This window comes from Nansenia antarctica, assembly GCF_963989245.1.
Source record: "Nansenia antarctica genome assembly, chromosome: 2".
Lineage (NCBI taxonomy): Eukaryota > Metazoa > Chordata > Actinopteri > Argentiniformes > Microstomatidae > Nansenia > Nansenia antarctica.
In genome coordinates this window covers 55,637,114-55,660,937 of record NC_137675.1, presented here as the reverse complement: position 1 = coordinate 55,660,937, position 23,824 = coordinate 55,637,114, and the positions used below count along the sequence as shown (strand labels likewise).

The window sequence follows — 23,824 nt, the reverse complement described above, 5'->3', positions numbered from 1 at the left end:
CGACTACAAAGAGGGAAAGCAAATAGTGAAAGTGTTTGTTTTCATTATTCAGCCTCTAACGCTCTCTAAGCTTCTTAACGTTGTCTTCATTCATCTGTAAAGGACTCTCTGGAATCGTTATTCCCTGGATTCACATCAATCTGTGTTTTCAATGAATGTCATTTCAGAGTACTCTTGGTGGACTTTTTAAAGTCAAATATCATAAATATAGATATAGATCATATAGATATAGATAATAGAGTAAAGTAAAAATATAGTAATAAAGCCTGCATGCACCCTGTTAATCTCCAGGACCATGCATGGTAACACTGGAACAAGATGAAGTCTTCTTCTATTTTTGGTAGCCTTAACAGGGACAAAATACATTTCATTATTGAGATTGCAGTTCAAATTCAGACTCTCTTTTTCATTGTATGAATAGTGATCAGGAGCCAACTTCAGCAACAAACATGGCTGCACGCTTTGTCCATCTTCGGATCTGAGTCCTAAGAGGCGGAGATAGCCGAAGTATCATCGTTGTAATCGAAAATCGTGTATGTAAACAAGGTCAGTCATACTGCAGCATCCAGTGTCGACTGACTTATTCCACTGGAAAACTACTCCCGTGGCTAGAAGAGACCAGAACAACGACCAACACCGCACAATAGTTTGCAAGGTAGGTAAGTGATTACGATACAATCGCATGATTAGGAATCGTGTATTTCCTAACAATATGATGCAACATTTTGAATGAATAAAGACTTCACACACAACAATAACACATAACAGCAAGGCGTTGTTTACATATACCTCAAATAAGAGCATCTCATGCAAATGTGCAAAGTCGACATGTTGCAATGTCAACCAAGGGTATTGCAGCATTAATATTAATGCAAGATCTGTTGCAGTGCCGCAAAGTCACACGACCTACCTATGTTTACGTTTGTGCGTAGCAGTCTAGACTGGTATATAACTGGGTCACTGTCACTGTCAACATGCATAATCATGTTTTCTCATGATTAACTAGCTGAGTAGTCTTATCATATTCAACTGCAGTGTTAAATAGTGATACTGACAATGTTATTTGTCCGTAGCCTATAGATGTATGAGTTTTCACCATGATGTTAAGTATTGATGATTACATACAGATCAGTATAGAAAAACAATGCTATTCGATTTTATAAGACATGCAATAATTAAAGTTGACAAGGTTGAATTTACCAAGCATTAAATAACCACACCTCTTTGTTATGCAATAACACATGTTGATTAGAATTGACCAAACATTAAATAACCCCACCTCTTTGTGTTGATCTCTTCACACAATCCATGTGTGCAGACAGCCAGCATGAATTCAAATAAAGGGATTTATTTGTCTCCATAATTTAGAAACCTGCAGTTATATTTGATGTCTTTGATTTGGCCAATGAATGCAAGTGGTCAAGAGAAAAAAAGCTTCTAACCCTTCTTTTTTTGTATTTTATTGAAGACCAAATGTACGTTGTTATGTGTAGGTCTGTAGCTATCACCTACCAATACACACGACCTTGTACTTGCCACCCGGAAATCAACATGGAATCTAGAGCGATATTGGCAAGGATGGGCATTATTTTGGGTCAGTTAAATCCATCGCTGTCTGTTCTGCCTGTGATCCCTTATCTGGGTTAGCTTGCCAGGACTTTGGAACTCTGTTTGGAGATCTTCCCTGGTAATCCGCTAAAAGCTTCAGTCACTGACTATGGTCACGTACCGAAGTTGCCCTGCTCAGAGTTACTGGCTTAGCCTGCAATGTGAGAGAGTAAGGGAATGGGTGAGAGGTTGCTGGACAAACACACTAATATTGACAGATGAGACAGCAGCACTGACAGGGGCATGCAGGGGCAGTCATGTTACAGAGACTGGACTGTAACCTCTATTAATTATCAGCCCTTTGCCCTCCCTACTGCCACAAACCCATTCTTCTGAAACGATGGAGAACCCAGCACTATGGAGTACCTCCATGGAAGGATCCCGATTCCCACACAATGATGATATAACTGGCATAACATCCCTACAGTAACTGGGTCAGTGTATGATTTCAAGATGAGATAATGATTTCTAAAGGTGAAGCATCCTTCCTGTTGTGACCACACACTGGTCACATGATGTGTTTCGGTCCAGTGAGATTAGCCAAACGTTGCCTGCTGTGCCCTCCGTCCCGTGTTGAAATCGGCAATCTGGGATTCAAACAACAACAAAGCGGACTCCCTGTCAGCTGATGGAAAGGGTTGGAGAAAATGTCCATATGTTACTGTTGGAGAAAATGTCCATATGTTACTGTTGGAGAAAATGTCCATAGGTTACTGTTGGAGAAAATGTCCATATGTTACTGTTGGAGAAAATGTCAATATGTTACTGTTGGAGAAAAGGTCCATATGTTACTGTTGGAGAAAAGGTCCATATGTTACTGTTGGAGAAAATGTCCATATGTTACTGTTGCAGAAAATGTCTATATGTTACCATTGGAGAAAAACTTCCAAATGTTACCATTCTCAAATTCATAGACAAAACTATAGATGCAAGGACTGACCCTCTATGAGATAAAAATGATAGTTTTAACCATGTTTTGAAGCTATACAGTGTTTGGAAGCAATACAATTACACTGTTTATATTTCAGTTCCGATGATGTAAGATAGTTGAACTAAGCTCATAAGGCATTTATAAGGTACTGTATATTCTTCAGGAAACGATGGCTATATATAATTCATTTAAAAGTCAAAATATTGATGTACAAATTCCAGATGTCCCCTTTTACATTACATAACATAGTTTGGGAAGTAAACATGTTTGTCTCCTGAACGGTGAAGGGGAGTTGCTATTGTTGACTTGGGACACCGAATTAGGGCAGTAGGTTGGAACAGCCGACCCATTTGCACTGATAACAAAGTGAATGAGGCTTTCTTAGGTTATATTCCAGATTCAAGTTTTTGTTGTTGTTGTTCCCTTTCATTTGTGTCCTGTCAGTCACAGTGACACAATATAGCCTACAACCCACGCTGAATCGGATACGCTTGAGTTGGACCTGTCCATCTGAAAGTCTACCACAGGGAGTAATGGGTGGTTCAATCCACTTTGATAGTCTGTCAAGTAGAGGTGCCCTCCCTGTAAAACTACGTTTTTAAAACTGCTTTATCTATGTCTGATGTTTAGGATCCCTAGCCCAGACCTGCCAAGATGATGCAGTGTTTCCACTTCCTGGTTGAGCCGGTCAAGAACATAACGGCCAAGATTAAGGTAGGACTCACTCCTTTCTGACATCACAGATCCATCCTTACACAAAACGCCATTGTCTTGTGTCAGATTTGATCACAATGGATGACCTTGGTGACCTTGAAACTGCTGTGGAGGGTTGTCGTGGCATCAGTCACATGCGTTAAGCAGTCAGTTCTATTTATTTCTATGTGTTATCTACTACATGTTAGTTTACTGGTGTTAGATTAAGTTGTTGGGACAAACTAAACTAGGGTGTTGTTATGGAGACAAATAGACGCAGTGAGTCAGGGAGGTTGCCGGAGAGAGGGAGAGAGGGAGAGAGAGAGAGAGAGAGAGGGAGGGAGGGAGGGAGGGAGAGAGAGAGAGAGAGAGAGAGAGAGAGAGAGAGAGAGAGAGAGAGAGAGAGAGAGAGAGAGAGAGAGAGAGAGAGAGAGAGAGAGAGAGAGAGAGAGAGAGAGAGAGAGAGAGAGAGAGAGAGAGAGAGAGAGAGAGAGAGAGAGAGAGAGAGAGAGAGAGAGAGAGAGAGAGAGAGAGAGAGAGAGAGAGAGAGAGAGAGAGAGAGATCTTTCTTTTCTGCTGACAGGAGGGTACATGGTGTGCATTTTGATTAGGGCAAACAACTTATTCTTTTCAGTTTTGACCTTATTACTTTCTAAAGGACTTTCTGAAACCCCATTTGTCCCCTAAATCTGTTTTTTATCTTCTCTGCCCATAGCTATTGCTACTTTTTTCTGTATTCCGTGGTAAAACTGTTTTTCCCTCAGGAATCTCGCAAAAGGGCAAAGAATGAGAAAAGAGAGCCGCTGGAAGAGATTCAGCTGTTTATAGTGGACCTGGCTCGGAACCTCAGCCGTGTCTGCCAGGTATGCACATATACAGTATGTAGAAACATCCACTGGCCCAAATGAACGTCTGGCTTGGACTGGAAGAAATACACTTTATAGACAAAAATACCCCTTATTCCAAGGTGGTCCTTGTCAGACTCAGTCTGGTTTATTTCAGTCCTTAACCCCTTCTCATTGCCTCTACCTCACTCACTCACTCACATACTCCCAGAAGCCTGAAGTCAAGTCTGTAACTGTGTCCTCTCTCACTGCAGCGGTCCGATGTGCTGGAGCACATCTGGAACCTTGATGACATCTGGCCCACCCCTCTCTGCAGGGCCTTCATCCTGGAGTGGGCCTCCATGCTGGAGAGCAAGGTACTGGAGGCTAATATACAGAGTACTGATATACCGGGTACTGATGCAGTATAATGTGTGTACCGGGACTTCACGTCTTCTTCACGTCTTCTCTGCAGAAGAGGCCGATGCAGACGGACGGCTGGCCAGAGAAGAGGGAGCTGAGGGAGCAGAGCCTGGGCACTGAGGAGGACCTGGAGAACGCCAAGGTGGTGATGATCAACTGGATCAAGGACCTGAGAGCCCAACCGGAGGTGAGGAGAGCTCACCCTGCAGCCTGTCCTTCTATGTTACCATCGGCAGATCTAATCCTCCTATCGGAAATAAGTGAATCATCCTTAAGTGAATTTTCGCCCCCTTTCGGAGATTGATTCTAAAGTGCTACTCTACTCGACTCCATTTACACCGTGGCCTTGTCGATGGATGCTGTGCTTGTTGTTATGGTGAGACAGACAGTCCTCTCGCTGACACCTCTCTCGTTTCCTTGCAGCAAAGCGTGTGGCCTGGAGAGCAGGTAGTCAAGGCGCTGGACGACCTCCAGGCGGCGTGGCAGAGGGGCGGCGCGCCCAACCTGCTGGCGGCCATGGAGCTCCTCATGTTGACCTTACTGACGCAGGGCCTGGACAAGGTGCGGGCTCGCTTCAATCTGACGATTCATGAAGGACATGAATGACGCGTACAGTTTATGAAGAGATTCGTGACACTTCTCTTGCTCTGATATTGGCCAAGTTGACTGTTGTTTATGTATGTTTTGTTTTATGTTCTTGCAGGAAAACATCCCCAAACAGTGGCTCATGTGGAAGCAGAGGACTCAGAAGATAGGTTTGTAACAGGAACTCAACGAGTTCGACTTAACATTTGTGTTGCTGTAGTGAGTGACCAGTCCGAAAGGTCATTTTAAATGCCTCCTCTTTCAAATATGATTAAATATGATCAAATATTATGATCATATTATGGTTGTTTTTGTCTCCCTCTAGGTGCCGCCCGCTACATTCCTCGCCCAGGTATTGTATTGTTGCCATAAAATATTGTTTTACAATGAATTCCATGTGTCGACTCAACTGTCTAAATATTTGCTGCTAAATTGCTTTATTCATGTTACAGTATGGGACTGGATCTCTGAGGCTGCAGGTATTCTCTCTACACTGTTCCATCCATTCAAATTGTATATTATAATAACAGACACATATCTAATGTCATTGCAGTGCTCTGCCGTGCCTCTTGTATCTAAATCCTCCCTGTTGCCTCTCCCCCAGTGGAGATCACCCTGGACCTGGACACGGCCAACCCTGACCTCCTGATCTCCAACGACGAGAAGAAGATGCGCTGTGGCTTCGAGAGGAAGGAGGTGCCCAACTATCACCAGCGCTTCGACGGCTGGTGGTGCGCCACGGGGGTGGAGGGCTTCGACTCGGGCCGCCACTACTGGGAGGTGGAGGTGGGGGAGCGGGACTGGCGGCTGGGCGTGGCCAAGGAGTCGGCCCTGAGGAAAGGCTTCAAGTCCCTGAACACGGACACGGGCTACCTGAGCCTGCGTCTGGAGAGGGGCACCGTGCTCAAAGCCCTGACCGTGCCCTACACGTCCCTGCTCGAGGGCCTCATCCCCCGCAAGATGGCCGTCTACCTGGACTACGACCAGGGCCAGCTGTCCTTCTACGACGTGGACTCCCACTCGCACATCTACACCTACAACGAGGTGTTCACAGAGAAGCTGTTCCCCCTGTTCGGTACCACGGAGATCATCAAGGACCTGGTGATCAGGTCTCCAGGGACCAAGCCCCACTGCCTCTGTTCCGCCCCGTGCTTGTGGGGCTGAGCAGAGCTCTTCCCATCCACAACACCATCCCTTATGGTACCACTCTCACCTGTCACCTTATGGTACCACTCTCACCTGTCAGCGCTCCTGTAGATGTGTACAGTATGCACCAGTGAGTTAATGTAGTCACTGGGAATATTCAGTCCTCAATTACTGTAAAGACCATCATGCTATGGCTAATAAACCACTAGAGTGTGATCACTCGAATGCTGCTGCCTCTGTGATTCATTCTGCCTCTTCCTTACTAGAGCTACGCAACACTCACATGCTCTGTATTTTTCGTACATTTGAAAGAATACCGTAGTATTATTGTCATTGTATCATTGTGTCATATTAATCCTGCAATACAAATGCACTTTCTGTGAATAATAAAGAACAAAACTCAAGTCTCACTTTGTGTGCTGTGTTTTTATTGAACTCTTACATGGTTCAGACTATGTGTGCCCTGAAATAAGAAAAAATGAAAATAAAAAACAATGGTTTTTTGGCAAATCATACTAACAAAACAGATCATATATGAATGAATTAACCTCCACACATTAATATTACAAAATAAAAAGTACATTTGCAGGCTTACATAGGGGTGGAGACATGAACGATTGGTCTTCTTCGTGAGGCACTATGAAAACACAGGTCAAGTATTAAAATCATCATCAATCAAATGTAAGTAAGTAAGTAAAATGTATTTATACAGCACCTTTCCCAGACCAAGGGTCACAAAGTGCTTTACATAACAAGGATGAAACACAGTAAAACATAATACAAGAGCGAAAGCCACAGCAGGTTAAAACAGGCAAACAGTGAAAATAAAAACAAGTAACAGACAACAGGTGTACAACAACATCAACAGGACACAGAAAGACAGGCCCTTGGGGCTATCCAAAAACCTGTCTATACAAGATAGTCTTTAGCAGTTTTTTTTTTTTTTTTAAACCTCGACCGAGCCAGCTGATCTAAGATCCAAGGGCAGAGCATTCCAAAGCCTGCCCCCAAAAAACATTTCTTTAATAGACATTTGACATGTTCATATATTTCAGGGCTATTGCATGAATGGACCGCAATAACTTATGACCAAACTCTGTACGTACGTGTCACATGCTGTCCACAAATGAAGACGGGACCCTGGCCAGAGCGGAGTTGGATGGTGAAGGGTAGAATGAGCTCAAACCCATGGAAACTGACCTGGAAACAAAGCACCAAGCCAGCACCACATCAGTCGGAGCTGAAGTCAAGCCAGGTACCACCTCCCTCCCGTAAATAACAAAACCCTACTTGTGACCTCAGAGGGAGCTCTACTTCTTTCATACAGTAACCCACTTTCTCTGTGCCTAACCCTCTACCAGTCAAGCGATTCCATTGAGTCTCTGGGATCAGGTGACTCACCATAGGTTGGCACGTAGGGTGAAGGCTGGCGATAGGCACTGCCCTGGAGGACAAGCCCACACTGTCCTGAACCTCCACGACGTGCATCTCCTTACTGGCGTCTGCACTCAGACAGATCTGCATAACAACACAGATTAGGAGATGAATGAACGTGAATGCCAATTTCTACTCCGTTATTTATTTTGCTGTTAATAAAACGGATTATAGGTTCTCTATATAGGGTATAGATAGAACCATGGGGTGTGAGTCGTGCAGTCATACAGCTCATTTGGAGAGTGGCTGGTTTAAAACAAACTGACCGTTCGGATGTAGAACTGATGCTCCAATAAATCCTCATTGTCCACGTCCACCACCACTTTCCTCTGGGTGTCACTCAACTCACAGCCTGGAAAAAGAGAGAAACCCCTTAATTTATAAGAAACGGTGCAGTTGAGCAGCTGATTGGGACATGAAATGAAAGGTGTGTTATCATGGCAAGGCAAACTTATTTGTATAGCACATATTCATACAAATTAATGTGGACTCCTCATCAAGGTGTCCCCCACTAATGACTTTTCCCCCCTAGTAGTTCCAGACGTCTTACCCCACAGCACACAGACACTGTCAGAGGCGGATGATAAAGTGGACAGATCCATGAGGAAATCGTGTTTTTCTATTCCGAGGCGACGGAGTTTTGATTCACGTCACCTAGTTTTTCAGGGTTCAAGTTCTCTGTCGATTTGAAAATCTGCCACCGAAGGTGTTCAAGAACCCCGTGCAGTCAATCAGCGCATTTAACTCCGATTGGACAAAATAAGAAAAAGGTGTGTACCCCGGGATCCAATCAGAGTGATGTACATTGAGCATGTGCAAAGCATACACACAAGGCTTTTGCAGTTAATCGTGATCTTCAAATGTACAGTAAATACAGGAAATAAAGCAAGTATAGCAGGTAAATGTGTTAAATCGGTATTCCATGTAACAGCGTTTTGTCTTCTTTTGTGCATTTCTAACTAAGCACGAATGGCGTGATGTCATCGTTATGCGACGGCGAGAGTGAAGTTCGACTTTTGTTGTCAAATTGGGGGAGTCCCGCTGCATAAGTGATGACTTCCATTAGCCGGGCTTTAAAAACCCATTTCGGGTTCGACAAGTTCCGAACCCAGCAGCAGGAGGAGATTGTCAAAGCAGTTATCAAAGGTTTGAACAATAAGACATTTTTAAAAACGTTTAACACAGACCTGAGACTCACGTCGCAGGAGGAGCTAACGTTAGCTAGCTGCTTAGCTACGGCTTAAATGAGCTGTCAGTTTACCCTAAAAGAGTAGTAAGAGAGTCATTTCTACACTTAATGTATCACTAACTTGTGTGTGTGTATATATAGAGAGAGATACAGTAAACGAAGAGGGTGATGATATATACGATTATATAATGTTGTGTGCAGGTGACAGAGATGTGTTTGTGTGCATGCCAACCGGGGCAGGGAAGTCCTTGTGCTACCAGCTCCCTGCAGTGTTGGCCAATGGCATCACCTTGGTCATATCCCCTCTTATCGCTCTCATCCAGGTGAGGCTCTCTCTGTTCCAGTTTGTCCTTTCTGCTACTTCCTAATTCAAATGACCAAACTAGACAGACAATGTTGTGTCCTTGTTCTTTGTAAGGACATTATTGTTGTTAATCCTGAATCCTTCTGCTGACTCTCACATTCCTTCGTACCTCCTCTCTTTCTCCTGGCTCTCTCCTCCTCCAGGACCAAGTGGAGCACCTCAGGGAGCTGAACATTCCCGCCTGCTCCATCAATTCCAAGCTCCCCCCTGGCGAGCGCCACATGATCCTGAGCGACCTGGAGAGTGACAGCCCCAGGCTGAAGCTCCTCTACATCACCCCAGAGATGGTGGCCTCCGCTTCCTTCCAGCCCTGCCTGAAGGGCCTCTGCTCCCGGAGGCTCCTCTCCTACCTGGCCGTGGACGAGGCCCACTGCGTGTCCCAGTGGGGGCATGACTTCAGGCCCGACTACCTCAAACTGGGCAAACTGCGCGCCCTTCTACCGGGGGTGCCCTGCGTGGCGCTGACCGCCACGGCCCCCAAGAAGGTGCAGGAGGACATATCTCAGTCCCTGAAGCTGCGCTCGCCGCTGTCCTTCGTCGCGCCCGTGTTCCGCAGTAACCTGCGCTACGACGTGGTGTTCAGTGAGCTGCTGGAGGACCCCTATGCCCACCTGCACACCTTCGTAAAGGAGGCGCTGGGGGACAGGTCTGAAGGGCAGGTCGGTACATTGGTACACCTCACCTGTCGCTCAACAGGCATTATTTCCTTATGTTTTGGTTTTGTTTGTTTGTTTTTATGTATGTTTTTTTTTTTTTACGGCATTTCTGCTTTTATTGGGGTAGAGACAGTAGAGATTGACAGGAAGGATGGGTGAGAGAGAGGAGGGATAACATGCATGATATGTCGAGGGTCGGAATCAAACCAGGAAACTTGTGATTTTGTGTTATGAGCTTTAGGGCCGGTTTCACAGACAAGGCTTAAGCCTAATCCTAGACTAAAAAACATCTTCAATGGAGATTTTACATTGAAAGTGTGATTTAGTCCAGGACTAGGCTTAAGCCTTGTCTCTGAAACCGGCCCTTAGTGTGCTACGCTACTAAGCGCCCGGGACAGGGAAGAATATTGAGTGTCCATACACACACACACACACACACACACACACACACACACACACACACACACACACACACACACACACACACACACACTGCAAAAACAGAAAAAAGAAATTAATTGTTTATTATACCATATGCATGATACATAAGCTTAGAATGTCAATAAGTGAAGGTGATGATTGAAGTCAACATCCGTTCTGTACTGTGTTTATTCAGTGTGTTGTCTAGTGGCAAATGCTTGTGGACAGTGATCTCTGAATGTCCTCCCTCAGGGCTGTGGGATCGTGTACTGTCGGACCAGAGACAACTGTGAGACTGTTGCCCACAAGCTGACTCGGCTGGGAGTCCTGTCTAAGCCCTACCACGCAGGTAAAGTATCCCTCTAGGATTTCTAATCATTGTGAGCAGGACAGGGTTATTGTAGAACCATGATACAGACTCGAGCATTGAGACTGCTCTTTATAATCATTGAGTAGAAATCATTTGAAGAAAACAAAAGACTGTCTCCCCCAAAATCATCCTCACTACAAAAATAATATATATTATATGACTATTTGCAGCCAGGCCTTACCGGCACACTACCTGATTACTTAAACACTACCTGACTACTACTTGACTACCTGTACTGTATGTATTATATTGCATATTGTATGATATTTCATTTCATCATATTGTTGTAACCTGTACAGCATTTTGCACTACTGCTTCTACTGCAGTATAACTGGTGACTATCACTTTATTACTTTATTCTACTTTAATATTACATACATGACTTATTATTATTATTTTACTTTATTCTGTTATTGTTGATTTTGTACCTTGCTGCAATGCTAATTTTGAAGAAACTATGCCAAAATGTTTACTCTTGTATGCCTGTACATTGGATGTAATAAAAGCAATTCTGATTCTGATTCTGAGTAGTCCAACAAAAGTGTGAGGCTCACAACCTTTTACGTCCTGCTTGTGTAGGGCTGAAGACAGGAGATCGTACCGAGGCGCAGAGCGACTGGATGCAGGGGAAGGTGTTGGTCATCGTGGCCACCATCAGCTTCGGCATGGGAGTAGACAAGGCTAACGTCAGGTGAGACATGGGAGTGGACAAGGCTAACGTCAGGTGAGACATGGGAGTGGACAAGGCTAACGTCAGGTGAGACATGGGAGTGGACAAGGTTAACGTCAGGTGAGGCTGGGGAGTGGACGAGGCTAATGTCAGGTGAGGGAGTGGACAAGGCTAACGTCAGGGGAGGCAGGGGAGTGGACAAGGCTAATGTCAGGTGAGGCTGGGGAGTGGACAAGGCTAACGTCAGGGGAGGGAGTGGACAAGGCTATCGTCAGGTGAGACAGGGGAGTGGACAAGGCTAACATCAGGGGAGGCAGGGGAGTGGACAAGGCTAACGTCAGGGGAGGGAGTGGACAAGGCTATCCTCAGGTGAGACAGGGGAGTGGACAAGGTTAACGTCAGGTGAGGCTGGGGAGTGGACGAGGCTAACGTCAGGTGAGGCTGGGGAGTGGACGAGGCTAATGTCAGGTGAGGGAGTGGACAAGGCTAACGTCAGGGGAGGGAGGGGAGTGGACAAGGCTAACGTCAGGTAAGGGAGTGGACAAGGCTAACGTCAGGGGAGGGAGGGGAGTGGACAAGGCTAACGTCAGGGGAGGGAGGGGAGTGGACAAGGCTAACGTCAGGGGAGGGAGTGGACAAGGCTATCGTCAGGTGAGACAGGGGAGTGGACAAGGCTAATGTCAGGTGAGGCTGGGGAGTGGACAAGGCTAATGTCAGGTGAGGGAGTGGACAAGGCTAACGTCAGGTGAGGCTGGGGAGTGGACGAGGCTAACGTCAGGTGAGGCTGGGGAGTGGACGAGGCTAACGTCAGGTGAGGCTGGGGAGTGGACAAGGCTAACGTCAGGTGAGGCTGGGGAGTGGACAAGGCTAACGTCAGGTGAGGCTGGGGAGTGGACAAGGCTAATGTCAGGTGAGGGAGTGGACAAGGCTAATGTCAGGTGAGGGAGTGGACAAGGCTAACGTCAGGTGAGGTTGGGGAGTGGACGAGGCTAACGTCAGGTGAGGCTGGGGAGTGGACAAGGCTAATGTCAGGTGAGGGAGTGGACAAGGCTAACGTCAGGTGAGGGAGTGGGAGTGGACAAGGCTAACGTCAGGGCAGGGAGTGGACGAGGCTAACGTCAGGGGAGGCAGGGGATCCTAAGGAAGCCCGTCGAGCCCAAATGTTGGTGGTGAATACCCGTCACAGCAACGAGAGACGCATGTGCGACTTTCACAAACCAAACATGAAACAGTGTCTGTGTTTGTATGTGCGCGTGTGTGCATGCGTGTTCACATAATTTCTCTGTGTGTGTTTCATCCCACAGGTTTGTGGCTCACTGGAACCTGGCCAAGTCTCTGGCCAGTTACTACCAGGAGTCTGGGCGTGCGGGGAGAGACGGCCTCCCCTCCTCCTGCAGGACCTACTACTCCCCCAAGGACAGGGAGCAGCTCAACTTCCTCATCCGCAAGGAGGTGGCCCGCAAACAGGTGACTGGGACATGGGACTGGGACATGACATCATCATTAGGGGACACCTACTTGACTTAGGCTGTGTTCGGAATGGTATACTAGCATACTGCATACTAGCATACTCAATGAGTATATACTGCATACTGCCTACTAAATTCATAATAAGTATGTGAAAACCAGCCGACCATTTACACACTATGCATACTGCCTCCCAGAATGCATTTCGCCGGGAGCGGCGAATTTAAACCTCCATTTTAAACCTCCATTAGCTAAAATATGTAATTTGGGCTTTACAAGTGTTAACATGTCATTTTATGAAGTTTTAATATGTTTTCAGGCGAGAAAGTAACCACATATATTCCCAAAATGTGTCCAGTTTACCAAAATAACCCGTTTATATAACTGATCTGACGATTTTTTGCGTCTTCTGTTCGCTAGCTGCGTTCGTAAATTCGCCCTGGAAATATGATCAGCACTCATGGAATGCCTCTTGTCCAATCAAATTACCTGGTCCCTTTATGACGTTGCACCCAGTGTGCGCTCCGGCGCTCTCAGAGCGATTTTAACTTCTCCCTTCATCCAGGACACCTTGTGCATAGTCTACCCACAAATAGAGTGCTTATATAATAAAGTTCCATGAACAAGAGTGCTCCAGGCACAGGCATATGGATGCTTAGGGTCATGGTCCTCTTGCTCACGGTCATACTAGCCTGAATACGCCCGATCTCGTCCGACCTCGGAAGCTAAGCAGGGTTGGGCCGTTTTAGTATCTGGATGGTAGACCGCCTGGGAATACGCGGTGCTGTAAGCTTTTCGTTCCTCCGCGTTGCCGAGGAGAGTGCACTCTTTCCGGATAGACATTTATGCATGCTCTCGGGGTTCGAAACATAACTTCCCGGGGTGCCAGTGGGTTGGTTGATGGCTGAAAATGACCGTATAGCGATGGTGGAGTTAGCAAAGTAGTATTGTGTTTTTACCACCTTCCTAGCCGGTGTTATTCACGGACAAATACGGTACCCGGGGCACACTCTTTGCGGGTTAATAACGTCGCTTTACCGGGGCTTACGGTGAAAATTCAAATGTGTCCGGACAGGGGAGAGGGGCGGGATCGTAAATCACTTTGAATGGAGTCGATTGGAGACCCTCATCGATGTCGACACTGCTCGGAGTGAATTTAAGCATTTGACGCATGTTGAACTCCCTGTTCATTGAGTTTACTCCCGGTTCACTTCTCGGGGTGGCACCACGGTGGTTCAGTTCACTCACTCGACAGAAATATCGTAACATAATTACAACACGTTGTAAAATGATTTGGGGGGCCAACATCTTTAGCTAGCTCAAGTAACTAGCTTACTATATTGTTGTCTTAACAGTTGGTAAAATAACATGATTAAAATAAATATATATGAGCAATAACATATCGTGGGCAAGCACTACAACCAACTTGTCCGTCTGAAGCTACAATACTGGGATCATTCGTGATTGGGCTACAAACAGTCAAATACTAGGTGAACATGTGTGTAAGACACAAATAAACTTGGATTTCATGCATTTCAAGTGGCATATTTGTAATCATGACGATGTAGTCATGTCTAAGAATGCATTTCACCATGTTAATGTTAATTATTGTTAATACATGTTAATTCCCAGTATAGTGAAAATACCACCGCTCATCCGTGATCAGACTTAGCTGGGGTGCTGCAGCTGAAGAGTATCAAATAGAGTGCAAAAAAGCAGCATCTGCACACTCAAATATGTGCAAAAAACGATGTTTATTGCAAGCTTTCGGTCCCCAGGCTATCGGACAATGTAAACAAAAGCTGTATGACAAGTTTGTATGACGCAGTTTGACGAGGCTGAAAGCGCACAGGGTTGCCAGATGGGATTGACAATTTACAGCCTAAACTTTCTATAACCTCAAAATCAAGTAGCCCATTCGGCGGTAACCCGCCCCATCTGGCAACCCTGGACGCAACTCTGCAACCCTGGACGCGAAATGCATTTTGGGAAATAGGACCCGAGCTAGTGTCCATCGTAACTGACTTCAATTTCCCCGGAAATAACTGCTCGCCTACTAAATTTCTCGCATACTCAAATCTCGCATACTGTACAGTGTGAACGTACTACATCCTCAAAATCTACGTCATATCTAGTATGAGTAGTATGCTAGTACGCTATTCCGAACACAGCCTTAGTTACTGACATCTTACTCAACCCCCTGACGTGAACACAACGCATGGTGATTGTAGTTGACGGCGAGAGTTTAGAACGTGGTTTGTTTGTGTCGCTACGGCACGAGGGAATGATTTCTGTGCTTCTCTGCAGAAAAAGCGCGGCTCAGATAAAGAGCAGGACAAGGCGGCCATCACTGACTTTGAAGCCATGGTGTCCTTTTGTGTGCAAGAGGGGTGAGTTTGAAACATAAACACATACTGGTACTACTGTTTTTGACATTTTTATTTCATGCAAGATACAAAACCAGAATCACACTGCATAATATGAGCCCTATTGAACCCTTTAAAGCCATACAAGTAAGATGTTTTTATTGTTGCGTCTACAACAACCCCTCACTTGACTATAACGGAACTGTTTCACTCTTTGCTTGGAGAAAATACTTTATATATCCGTAATAAACATTTTTGTAAATGGAGGGGGGGAAAACTGTAAAACGATGCTGTAGTTACATTGTTGTACAGCAGAGGGCAGACACAAGCCTCCCCGTTTTCTCTGATAGAAGTTTGTTTTTGTTTAGTGCTGAAACACTTTCCCAAGGGGGTGTGGTGGCAAGATCTCTTCATTTGTGTGGCTCTGATGAAAGCTGAAGAGTGTTGCTCAAGTGTTCTCTAAACGAGGGGGGGGGGGGGGGGGGGGGGTGAAGTTGACACTCAGATACTTGACCAACAGGCACAACCTACCCTCCATCTGTATTGTCATACAGTGCATGTACCTGTACTGCTGCCACCTTTACATCATTTACAACATTTGTCTCTGCTTTTTTTCTCACAGTCGGTTGGACTGTGAGAGTGAGAGTGAGAGTGAGAGTGAGAGTGTGTGTGAGACTGTGTGTGTGTAAGTGTAAGTTTAAACCATCTGAGAGGCCCACTCTAGCACTGTCCTTCTCCCAGGTCAAAAGGCTGCATTGTTAGCCTTTCAAGCCCTGGGATGCTCCGTGGAATGCCGCTCCTCCTGAAAGCCTAGATGTCGGGGTGTGTCCGCCAGTCTCTCAGGGCGTCTCTGTGTTTACCTAGAGTGCTGTTGTTCAAGGGCCTGGCTCCTTTCTAGACCGCGTTCACACACACTCTCTCCATGTGGCTCCTCATTCGTCACAGGTTCAAAAGGGTGCCTGCCCGTAGAATCCCTGGAGAGCCTGCCCTTAAGAGTGCCTGTCCATAATGTCTTTCCCTGGGGGGTTTCACACACTCTGTGGAGTCCTCATTCCTCAAGAGGTTTGCGGGGGGGGACGACGACGACCACAGAGCGCTCTGTCAGTAATGTTTCTCTTTGTCGGGAGGTTAGGGGGCTCTCTCTCTCTCTCAGGGCTGGGGGTCTTTGGGTCTGGATTTGCGTGCGCAGCAACAGCAGGTCACACAGGCCAACAACATCAGGAGCAGGAAAACGCCTGGGGAACAGAACAGGGGTTGGTTGGTTAGTCTAAGGTTTTCTTTTGACAGTTGGCGAATCTCCACACAAAATGCTTTGTGGTAGTGATTGACATTTGTACGGTCTTATAATAATAATAATAATAATAATAATAATAATAATAATACATTTTATTTATAAAAGCACTTAACATATGAAATCTCAGAGTGCTACAATTAAACACAGGAAGAGAAAGCAAAAAAAAAAACATTTTCAATTAAAAGGCAAAAAAAAGGCTCTATTAAAAAGGTGGGTTTTAAGGCCTCGTTTAAAAGCATCCACAGACTGTGGTGCCCTTAGGTGGTCAGGGAGAGCATTCCACAGCCTGGGAGCAGCCGAGCAGAAGGCCGATCTCCCATGGTGCGGAGCTTGGTCCTGGGGGTCTTGAGGAGGTTAGTGGCAGTAGAACGGAGGGTGCGTGAGGAGGTCTGAGGGGTATGGAGGAGTTCCTTGAGGTAGGGTGGGGGCAGTTCCATGGATGCACTGGTGGGTGAGGAGGGAGACCTTGAATTCAATTCTGAGGGAGACGGGGAGCCAGTGAAGTGATTTGAGGATGGGGGTGATGTGATCATATTTGCGCACCCTCATCAGGATCCTAGCAGCGCTGTTCTGGATGTATTGAAGGTCTTGGTGGTTTGAAGTATACATTCTAAAGGCGGTTCTATAAAGTGTTATTATTATTCCAAATATGTTCATTAGGAGACATATTGGCGTATTGACGTTGTGGTGAAACATTCTTGGGGGTAAAAGTTGAATTCTACCACATCCTAGGTCGAGAATGTATGAGAGGCTGAGCCAGCTGGGGCCGTAGAATAATATCTAGCACTCAATAATAATAATAATAATAATAATAATAATAATAATAATAATAATAATAATACTAGATAGACTTATATAGTGCTTTTCTAGACACTCAAAGACGCTTTACAAACTGAAAAGATTGAGTAGTAAAATAAAAAGAAACCAAAAAATAAATAAAAGAAAGTATAGGGGTCTAATTAATTTTTTGATTACTAAATCTAAATCTGTGTCTTTGTAGGACACTACTGTAGGTATCTACTCTGTATACTGCAAGTATATCTAGATTTCGGGCAATGCAATGTGAGTCGCTTTGGATAAACACCTCAGCTAAATATGGCATATATTATTATTATTATTATTATTATTCTTATTCTTATGAAGATGATATGAGCTCACTGATGAAGAGGACTAGGATGAAGAAGGCGCCCAGCTCCAGAGGGCTAGCCTCAGGCAGACCCTGCAGCTTGGTCCAGATCTTGTGCAGCAGGTTCAGGGTCTCCTCCCTGGCGTCCATCCCTATTGGCTCAGGGCTGCTGTCACTCACTGCAGGTGGCGGTAGCAGAGTACTCGGAGTGGAGCGGTCGGCCTCACCTCGGGGTATGTGCGTGCCAGACGTGCCCGTGAACCACTGAGATCCACCTGGAGAGCAGAGAGGAACATCATAATAATAATAACAATAATACATTAGACTTATATAGCGCTTTTCTAGACACTCAAAGACGCTTTACAAACTGAAAGGATGGAGTAGTAATAATAAAAAGAAACAAAAGGTAAATAGAAGAAAGTATAGGGGCCTAATTGAGGTAGTGCTGGGGACGCATGGGAAGGGGAGGGGGACATGTCTGTACATGTCTGTACTGAGAGATCAAAAATACACATTTCAGGTTGTCGATTTGTTTGACTGTTTTTTTTTTTTTTTTTGAGTGGGGCAGTCCCACTCATATTTTTCATTTTATTGGACAGATATAGTGAAGACAGACAGGAAAGTAAGGAGAAGAAGGGAGAGAGGGCACGTCAGCAGGGCATGGGAACGCCCCCCGGGATTCGAACGGCCCATGTCGACACGGGCATATGTGTGCACTGTACACCGCGGTGCTAGGCCACTGGACCACCCCAGGCCACTGCTTGACAGTTTCTCTCACTCACTATGTCAAAGAGCAAACACGAGCAAAAGTGTCGGGTCGATCTGTTCCGACTCGTGAGGTAACAGTTGGTGGGAAAAGAACGATATGAACGTACGGTGTTTCTCCTTCTCTTAAGAGAGAGCTGGAGAAAGGGGAGTGCGTTTTAGCCGGGGGAGTGTGAGGGTCTTAAGCATGGTGGTAGTTTTACTGGTTCCGTGTGAATGGATGTCCCACATTGCAGCAGGCTAATTACAGCTCCCAGCATAGTTGTGGGCTGACACATTGGCGCTAGAATCCTGTTATCACCACAGCCTGCGGGAGATTGGAGAAGGGAGAGGAGAGGGAGAGGGATCCCACTGTCTTGACTGTGTGCAGAGAGAGGACTGTCCGGTACTGTTTCTAGGGGTAGATCACCCACGTGGGTGATGTTAGGTTAGGGACTAGGGGTTCGGCTAAGGCAGAGCGTATCTGGTTCCACTGGTTTTCTTTACACGTGATTAGGCACTAGGCACACGGGTGTAGAAAGTACTGTGTGTTCGTTTAGAATCAGTGAACAACATTGGGCGTGACGGCCATTTTGTGCCAAGATGCCATCAAGATCCTGCTCAGGTTAATTGCTTTATGAACATGATCAGTCTTCAATCCATGACGCTCTCTGTTGCCCCCTCTCACATCCTGCTCGGGCTACAAACTCCTCCCACTTCTCTGTCACAAACAAATCGACCTGATTGGATGACCGTCCTCTTCCCTGCAACACTAAATGAGCTTCTTGCACTTGACCTACTGTATAACCTATAGGTATTGTATGTATTCGTTTCATCGAAGGTGAAAGCTATGCGTTTGACAATGAACATTGTGTTTTTATGGGTGTGATATGTAAACTGATATCAGACCGTTGACTCACGTCTCTTTGTTTTGCTGTTTGTTCCGTTTAAAGTCACGATGTTTACCTTTTTTGGGGGGGCAGGAATGTGTTCTGTGTACAGGCTCATCTTTGCTTTGTTGACTGACACCCATTTTGTTTTTTAAACACACAGACTTGTTTCTTTAGCTCATCATCACAGACGTCTCCTTCTCACGTTGAAACCTTCCAGCTGGTGTAGTTAATGGGTTCCCAAGGTGGGTTTCAACCAGTCTCAGGTTTCGTGCCTAGCCCTAGCGTGGGAGCTCACAGTATTGAACGCAAGTGAAACGTCCAGCTGTTAAATATGTCATTCTGATAATGGAAACACCGCATTACCCCCCCGAGAGCAGTTCCCGCACCGTAATCACACACATGCCTCGCTGAATAATACACGTTACAAATGCACAGCTTGACAGCTAAAACACACGTCTTCACATTTTCTTTGAGTTTTCGGTTTTTGTGCACTCTTCATTATCTTTTTTTATTAGCTTTTCCCTCTCTTAAGCTGTGTTCCGTATTCACAGACATGGACACACACAGACACAGACTCTTTGCAACCCTCCCCTGGAAGATGCTGAGTAGTTCTCTCACATTCACCAGAGCATAAATCACAGCAGCTTGGATTACTTACTAAGACAACCGGTCAGTTAAGAAACACAAGAACCAACGCATTTCTTACCTGAGGGAGTGGGAGTGAGTGTTCCCTGGGTGAGAGCGTGTGTCTGTTTGTGTCTGTTTGTGTTTGTGTGTGTCAGTGTGAGTGTGAGTGTGAGTGTGAGTGTCTGTGTCTGTGTCTGTGTCTGTGTCTGTGTCTGTGTCTGTGTCTGTGTCTGTGTCTGTGTCTGTGTCTGGGTGTGGGTGTCTGTGTGCCTCTGTGTGTCTGTGTGTCTGTCTGTCTGTGTGTGTGTGTGTGTGTGTGTGTGTCTGTGCGTGTGCGTGCGTGCGTGTGTGTGTGTGTGTGTGTGTGTGTGTGCAGAACTGAGGCTGTAACAGACAGTGGAGGTGCCCTCCGTTGCCAGGCCAGTCTGGTCAGGATTAGGGTTAGCACAGTTAAGTCCCTCAGCTGGTAATTAGCATACTGAACCACAGAGGAAATAAAGCCCTGCATCCTCTGTGTGTGTGTGTGTGTGTGTGTGTGTGTGTGTGTGTGTGTGTGTGTGTGTGTGTGTGTGTGTGTGTGTGTACGGTCTGGACAAAGTACCTCATAAACCCGAAGTTACGAAACACGGCCCGAAGTGAGTGAGCTTCTCCAGATGTCTCCCTGGCTCCTCTCTCTCTCTCCGTCTCTCTCCCTCTCTCTTTCTGTCGCTTCTCTTCCCAGTAGTGTTTGCTTTCTCCCCCAGTTAGTTTGTCGTCCTCTCGTGTTGCCGGTAGAACAGCCAACGGCGGTGCAACAACTGTTGTTGATCTCCAGTCAGACAGAACCCTTCCCGCCGTGTTTTTGGGGGCTGTGTGTATTTCTGTCAATACAGCTCATTACCTCCTCCTCCTCCTCCTCCTCCTCCTCCTCTTTCTCGTGCTGTGGTTCTTTATCTCGTTCCGACAGTACTCTCCTCCTCTGCTATATTAGTCTATTGTCTTTTTCTCTTCTGCTCTCTCTCTCTCTCTCTCTCTCTCTCTCTCCCTCTCTCTCTCTCTCTCTCTCTCTCTCTCTCTCTCCCTCTCTCTCTCTCTCTCTCTCTCTCTCTCCCTCTCTCTCTCTCTCTCTCTCTCTCTCTCTCTCTCTCTCTCTCTCTCTCTCTCTCTCTGTTGATGGTTCTCTCCGGCTCCCCTCCTCCCTTGTTGAGACCGCCTCTTCTCCCCCCCTTTTGATCACCTTGGAGACTGGGCTTCCATATGTAGCGGGGTAGTTAGTGTGTGTGTGTGTGTGTGTGTGTGTACCTTCTTTAATACTTCCCCAATAATACGTGTGTATTTCTCTGTCTGTCTGTCTGTGTGTGTGTGTGCGTGTGTGTGTGTGTACCTTGTTTAATACTTCCCCAATAATACGTGTGTATTTCTCTGTGTGTGTGTGTGTGTGTGTGTGTGTGTGTGTGTGTGTGTGTCTCTGCGTGTGTGTACATTACATAATATTGAACTGGAAGAGTGAGCTACTGTATGTGAGAAGAGGCGTAACCCCCCCCCCCGTATTAAAACAGCAGTACAAAAGCATTATCACATGTTACTTTAAATTGTAATTACTTCAAAGAGTTCAGTCCAACAACATATAAATATCTATCTATCTATCTGTCCTCACCATCCACATGTTTTCTAGAGAGGCTCCAGCAGTCGGTGCAGCAGTCTTGCTCCAGAACGTCTCCTCTGTTCTCTCAGTGTATTTACTCAGGAGTTATTCCGCTCCCTCGACACCCGGCTCTCCTCCATCAAACAAAGTTCCTCTGTGATATCAGAAATAGCATCATCCCGTCTCCAGCTCAGCGACAGCGACGGAGGACTGTCACCGTAATACTGTTCATACTTTCACCCATTTTAAGTGGCGTTATGAGAAGCACACTCCCTCATCAACAGGGTTTTTCGTTAGCCTGATCAGCCCCCCCCCCCCCCTTTCCCTCCTATCTGTCTCTCTCTGTTTCCAGTGTGATTGAGAACAAGTGTGATGGTGGGGGGAGGTTAGCACTGTGTTGACTCATCATCACATTGATCGTGTCACAGATGATCTGTTATACAAGCCTATTGATCAGCCAGCGCCCTCTCTCTCTGTGGAGCTCTGATGATGTTATCTGATTGATGGCTTAGCATATTATGCAGTGTGGTTGTCATACAGTATCTTTCATTTAGGCTGTTTGATGTTTCATTTAGGCTGTTTGATGTTTCATTTAGGCTGTATGATGTTTCATTTAGGCTGTATAATGATGTTTCATTTAGGTTGTATAATGATGTTTCATATAGGCTGTATGATGATGTTTTATATAGGCTGTATCTTTCATATGGGTTGTATAATGTTGTTTCATATAGGTTGTATAATGTTGTTTCATATAGGTTGTATAATGTTGTTTCATATAGGCTGTATAATGTTTCATATAGGTTGTATAATGTTTCATATAGGTTGTATAATGTTTCATATAGGTTGTATAATGTTTCATATAGGTTGTATAATGTTGTATAATGTTTCATATAGGTTGTATAATGTTTCATATGGGTTGTATAATGTTTCATATAGGTTGTATAATGTTTCATATAGGTTGTATAATGTTTCATGTGTTGTATAATGTTTCATATGTGTTGTATAATGTTTCATATGTGTTGTATAATGTTTCATACGGGTTGTATAATGTTGTTTCGTATAGGTTGTATAATGTTTCATATGGGTTGTATAATGTTTCATATAGGTTGTATAATGTTTCATATAGGTTGTATAATGTTTCATATAGGTTGTATAATGTTTCATATAGGTTGTATAATGTTTCATATAGGCTGTATAATGTTTCATATGTGTTGTATAATGTTTCATATAGGTTGTATAATGTTTCATACGGGTTGTATAATGTTTCATATAGGGTGTATAATGTTGTATAATGTGTCATATAGGGTGTATAATGTTGTATAATGTTTCATATGGGTTGTATAATGTTTCATATAGGGTGTATAATGTTGTATAATGTTTCATATGGGTTGTATAATGTTTCATATAGGGTGTATAATGTTGTATAATGTTTCATATAGGTTGTATAATGTTTCATATAGGTTGTATAATGTTTCATATAGGCTGTATAATGTTGTATAATGTTTCATATAGGTTGTATAATGTTTCATGTAGGGTGTATAATGTTTCATATAGGTTGTATAATGTTTCATATAGGCTGTATAATGTTTCATATAGGTTGTATAATGTTTCATATAGGTTGTATAATGTTTCATATAGGCTGTATAATGTTTCATATAGGCTGTATAATGTTTCATATAGGTTGTATAATGTTTCATATAGGCTGTATAATGTTTCATACGGGTTGTATAATGTTTCATATAGGGTGTATAATGTTGTATAATGTTTCATATGGGTTGTATAATGTTTCATACGGGTTATATAATGTTTCATATAGGTTGTATAATGTTTCATATAGGTTGTATAATGTTTCATATAGGGTGTATAATGTTGTATAATGTTTCATATAGGTTGTATAATGTTTCATATAGGCTGTATAATGTTGTATAATGTTTCATATAGGTTGTATAATGTTTCATATAGGCTGTATAATGTTGTATAATGTTTCATATAGGTTGTATAATGTTTCATACGGGTTGTATAATGTTTCATATAGGTTGTATAATGTTTCATATAGGCTGTATAATGTTGTATAATGTTTCATATAGGGTGTATACTGTTGTATAATGTTTCATATAGGTTGTATAATGTTTCATATAGGTTGTATAATGTTTCATATGGGTTGTATAATGTTTCATATAGGTTGTATAATGTTTCATGTAGGGTGTATAATGTTTCATATAGGTTGTATAATGTTTCATACGGGTTGTATAATGTTTCATATAGGTTGTATAATGTTTCATATAGGCTGTATAATGTTTCATATAGGCTGTATAATGTTGTATAATGTTTCATATAGGGTGTATAATGTTGTATAATGTTTCATATAGG

At 44.5% G+C, this 23,824-nt stretch overlaps 3 protein-coding genes across 6 annotated transcripts in view; 2 read left to right on the top strand and 1 right to left on the bottom strand.

Moving 5' to 3' along the window:
- Window positions 1-8,267, bottom strand: part of npm2a (nucleophosmin/nucleoplasmin, 2a) — a 41,248-nt gene extending 32,981 nt beyond the window's left edge. The window contains exons 1-4 of the mRNA XM_080523937.1: window positions 8,195-8,267; window positions 7,911-7,996; window positions 7,612-7,728; window positions 7,317-7,410 (exon numbers count right to left, since the gene is read on the bottom strand). Of these exons, the coding sequence (XP_080380063.1) occupies window positions 7,317-7,410; window positions 7,612-7,728; window positions 7,911-7,996; window positions 8,195-8,246 (349 nt within the window). The 5' untranslated portion in view covers window positions 8,247-8,267. The remainder of the gene's footprint in view (window positions 1-7,316; window positions 7,411-7,611; window positions 7,729-7,910; window positions 7,997-8,194) is intronic.
- Window positions 524-6,613, top strand: LOC308151321 (butyrophilin subfamily 1 member A1). Of its 4 annotated transcripts, none has more exons than XM_080524169.1 (10): window positions 524-659; window positions 3,170-3,253; window positions 3,997-4,095; window positions 4,332-4,433; window positions 4,532-4,666; window positions 4,903-5,040; window positions 5,183-5,234; window positions 5,390-5,416; window positions 5,517-5,543; window positions 5,669-6,613. In XM_080524169.1, the coding sequence occupies exons 2-10, from the start codon at window positions 3,194-3,196 to the stop codon at window positions 6,226-6,228; spliced, it is 1,200 nt and encodes a 399-aa protein (XP_080380295.1). In that variant the 5' UTR covers window positions 524-659; window positions 3,170-3,193; the 3' UTR covers window positions 6,229-6,613. The 4 variants fall into 4 exon arrangements, with proteins under 4 accessions (XP_080380295.1, XP_080380293.1, XP_080380294.1 ...); XM_080524167.1 differs by having other exon boundaries at window positions 566-655; XM_080524168.1 differs by lacking the exon at window positions 524-659 and adding an exon at window positions 1,586-2,042.
- Window positions 8,268-8,696: 429 nt separating the features above from the next.
- The window catches only part of recql5 (RecQ helicase-like 5), a gene marked incomplete at its 5' end in the record, with an annotated part of 23,539 nt that continues 8,411 nt past the window's right edge, over window positions 8,697-23,824 (top strand). The window contains 7 exons of the mRNA XM_080523696.1: window positions 8,697-8,790; window positions 9,035-9,156; window positions 9,341-9,856; window positions 10,526-10,622; window positions 11,223-11,334; window positions 12,618-12,780; window positions 15,088-15,170. Of these exons, the coding sequence (XP_080379822.1) occupies window positions 8,697-8,790; window positions 9,035-9,156; window positions 9,341-9,856; window positions 10,526-10,622; window positions 11,223-11,334; window positions 12,618-12,780; window positions 15,088-15,170 (1,187 nt within the window). The remainder of the gene's footprint in view (window positions 8,791-9,034; window positions 9,157-9,340; window positions 9,857-10,525; window positions 10,623-11,222; window positions 11,335-12,617; window positions 12,781-15,087; window positions 15,171-23,824) is intronic.

Excerpts from the sequence above, each read along its gene's own strand:
- LOC308151321 (XM_080524169.1), top strand. The coding sequence starts at position 3,194 with ATGATGCAGTGTTTCCACTTCCTGGTTGAGCCGGTCAAGAACATAACG. Across the intron at positions 3,254-3,996 it reads ACATAACGGCCAAGATTAAG|GAATCTCGCAAAAGGGCAAA; the intron begins GTAGGACTCACT and ends TTTTTCCCTCAG. Across the intron at positions 4,096-4,331 it reads ACCTCAGCCGTGTCTGCCAG|CGGTCCGATGTGCTGGAGCA; the intron begins GTATGCACATAT and ends CTCTCACTGCAG.